We start from the raw sequence: 1,473 nt of genomic DNA, 5'->3' as shown, positions 1-1,473 counted from the left end.
ACACTGTCCAGTGTTGAGACAACACTGAGGAAATCAACATTGTGAATTGACACCAACGCTGGTTGTCAGTTTATTCAGCAAGTGTTAAAATAACACGGGGGGGGGGGGTAAATCAACACCCAAACGCTTAACACTGAAATGTTAACACTGCTGTTTTTGCTGTGTAGACGGTGTCCTACGCTCAGTTCCTCTACCCGACCAATGCGTTRGTGAGACAGAAGAACAGCAGCGTGCCAGAGAGCTGCCCAGCTCAGACCCCTCAGTCCCGATTCCGTGGCACCGGGCCGAGAAGCTCCGCCWCAGCTCGTCTGAACAACAGTGTCGCACAAGACCCACGTACGTCTCTGACCCCGAACCCGCTCCTGCTACAGTTCGCAGGATTCACACGTGTCTGTCGTGTGTTTCAGATGCAGACGAGGCAGCAGATTATGACCCGAACCTGCTCAGCGACCCTCAGTGGCCCTGTGGGAGACACAAGAGGGTCCTGATATTTGCATCATATGTGGTGAGCAGAACGGCAACATTTTTTATATGTTGGGTCACTTTATTATGTTTATATGCAAATGTATATTCTGATATATTACAACAATTACTTTACTAACAATTCAGACTCCAAAGACTTGATCAGACCTTAAATCCCTTCATGAACRTTCAGATTTTATTTTAAGCACAAAGTTGCACTAAATTAGATTTATACCCATTTATCCAAATCACTTTAATCAAATTTCTTCAGGCTTTTTTAAATTGACTTTCTGGCCACCCAAATTAGATYTTAAAGACCAAATACGTCTAAATCTTTTGCAACCTAAATATAGCCAAAGAGTAASTTGATACAAATGTTGAAGTTTTAGMATTTTTGCTTTTGAATTGTATAAATCTGATTTATCCAGGTGGGTTTCTCAACAGAAGTCCTGTTTTCTTTATGATGAATGTATTTCCCTGTCATTATGTCAGCTTTTCACAAATAAATCAAAAAGATTGGTGTATTTATTTTAGGGCTGCACAATATATTGCAAATTAATTGTCATTGCAATATCAATGTGTGCAATATTCATATCACAAAGGACTGCTTGGAGTGCAATAATCAGGGCTCTAGAGTGCGACCAGTTTGGTTTTCATCATGTTCCATAAAAATAATCCAGCAGTTTCAATGGTCGCCTGCCGACAGTCTCATCTCTCCTAATAACACTGCGCTCTGCTCGCCGGCTCCGCTCCACACCTCCCACACACACACGTTTGTTGTTCTATCCTCATGGGGACTTTGCATTGACTTCCATTCTTTTTCCCGTCAATTCTATAGCCAACCATAACCTCCCAGGTAGACTACACACCTGACCCAAACCCTAACCTCACCAGGCTGTGTGTACCGGGGAAATGGTCAATAATTGTACCCACCATGAAGCAAAAACCTGTACACACACACATGTGCGTGCGTGCGCTCACGCATAGCGAAACAACCGTAGTTTTTTTTTT

The 1,473-nt window shown here is 42.8% G+C and overlaps 1 protein-coding gene across 1 annotated transcript in view; it reads left to right on the top strand.

The window, feature by feature from the left end:
• cables2a (Cdk5 and Abl enzyme substrate 2a) overlaps positions 1 to 1,473 on the top strand; it is a gene marked incomplete at its 3' end in the record, with an annotated part of 10,980 nt that overhangs the window by 5,595 nt on the left and 3,912 nt on the right. Inside the window, 2 exon segments of the mRNA XM_014022720.1 lie at positions 168 to 336; positions 408 to 505. Coding sequence (XP_013878174.1) covers positions 168 to 336; positions 408 to 505 — 267 coding nt within the window.

The sequence above is a fragment of the Austrofundulus limnaeus genome, unplaced genomic scaffold (genome assembly GCF_001266775.1).
Source record: "Austrofundulus limnaeus strain Quisiro unplaced genomic scaffold, Austrofundulus_limnaeus-1.0 Scaffold339, whole genome shotgun sequence".
In the NCBI taxonomy this organism is placed as follows: Eukaryota; Metazoa; Chordata; class Actinopteri; order Cyprinodontiformes; family Rivulidae; genus Austrofundulus; species Austrofundulus limnaeus.
This window is presented reverse-complemented; position numbering and strand designations above follow the sequence as displayed.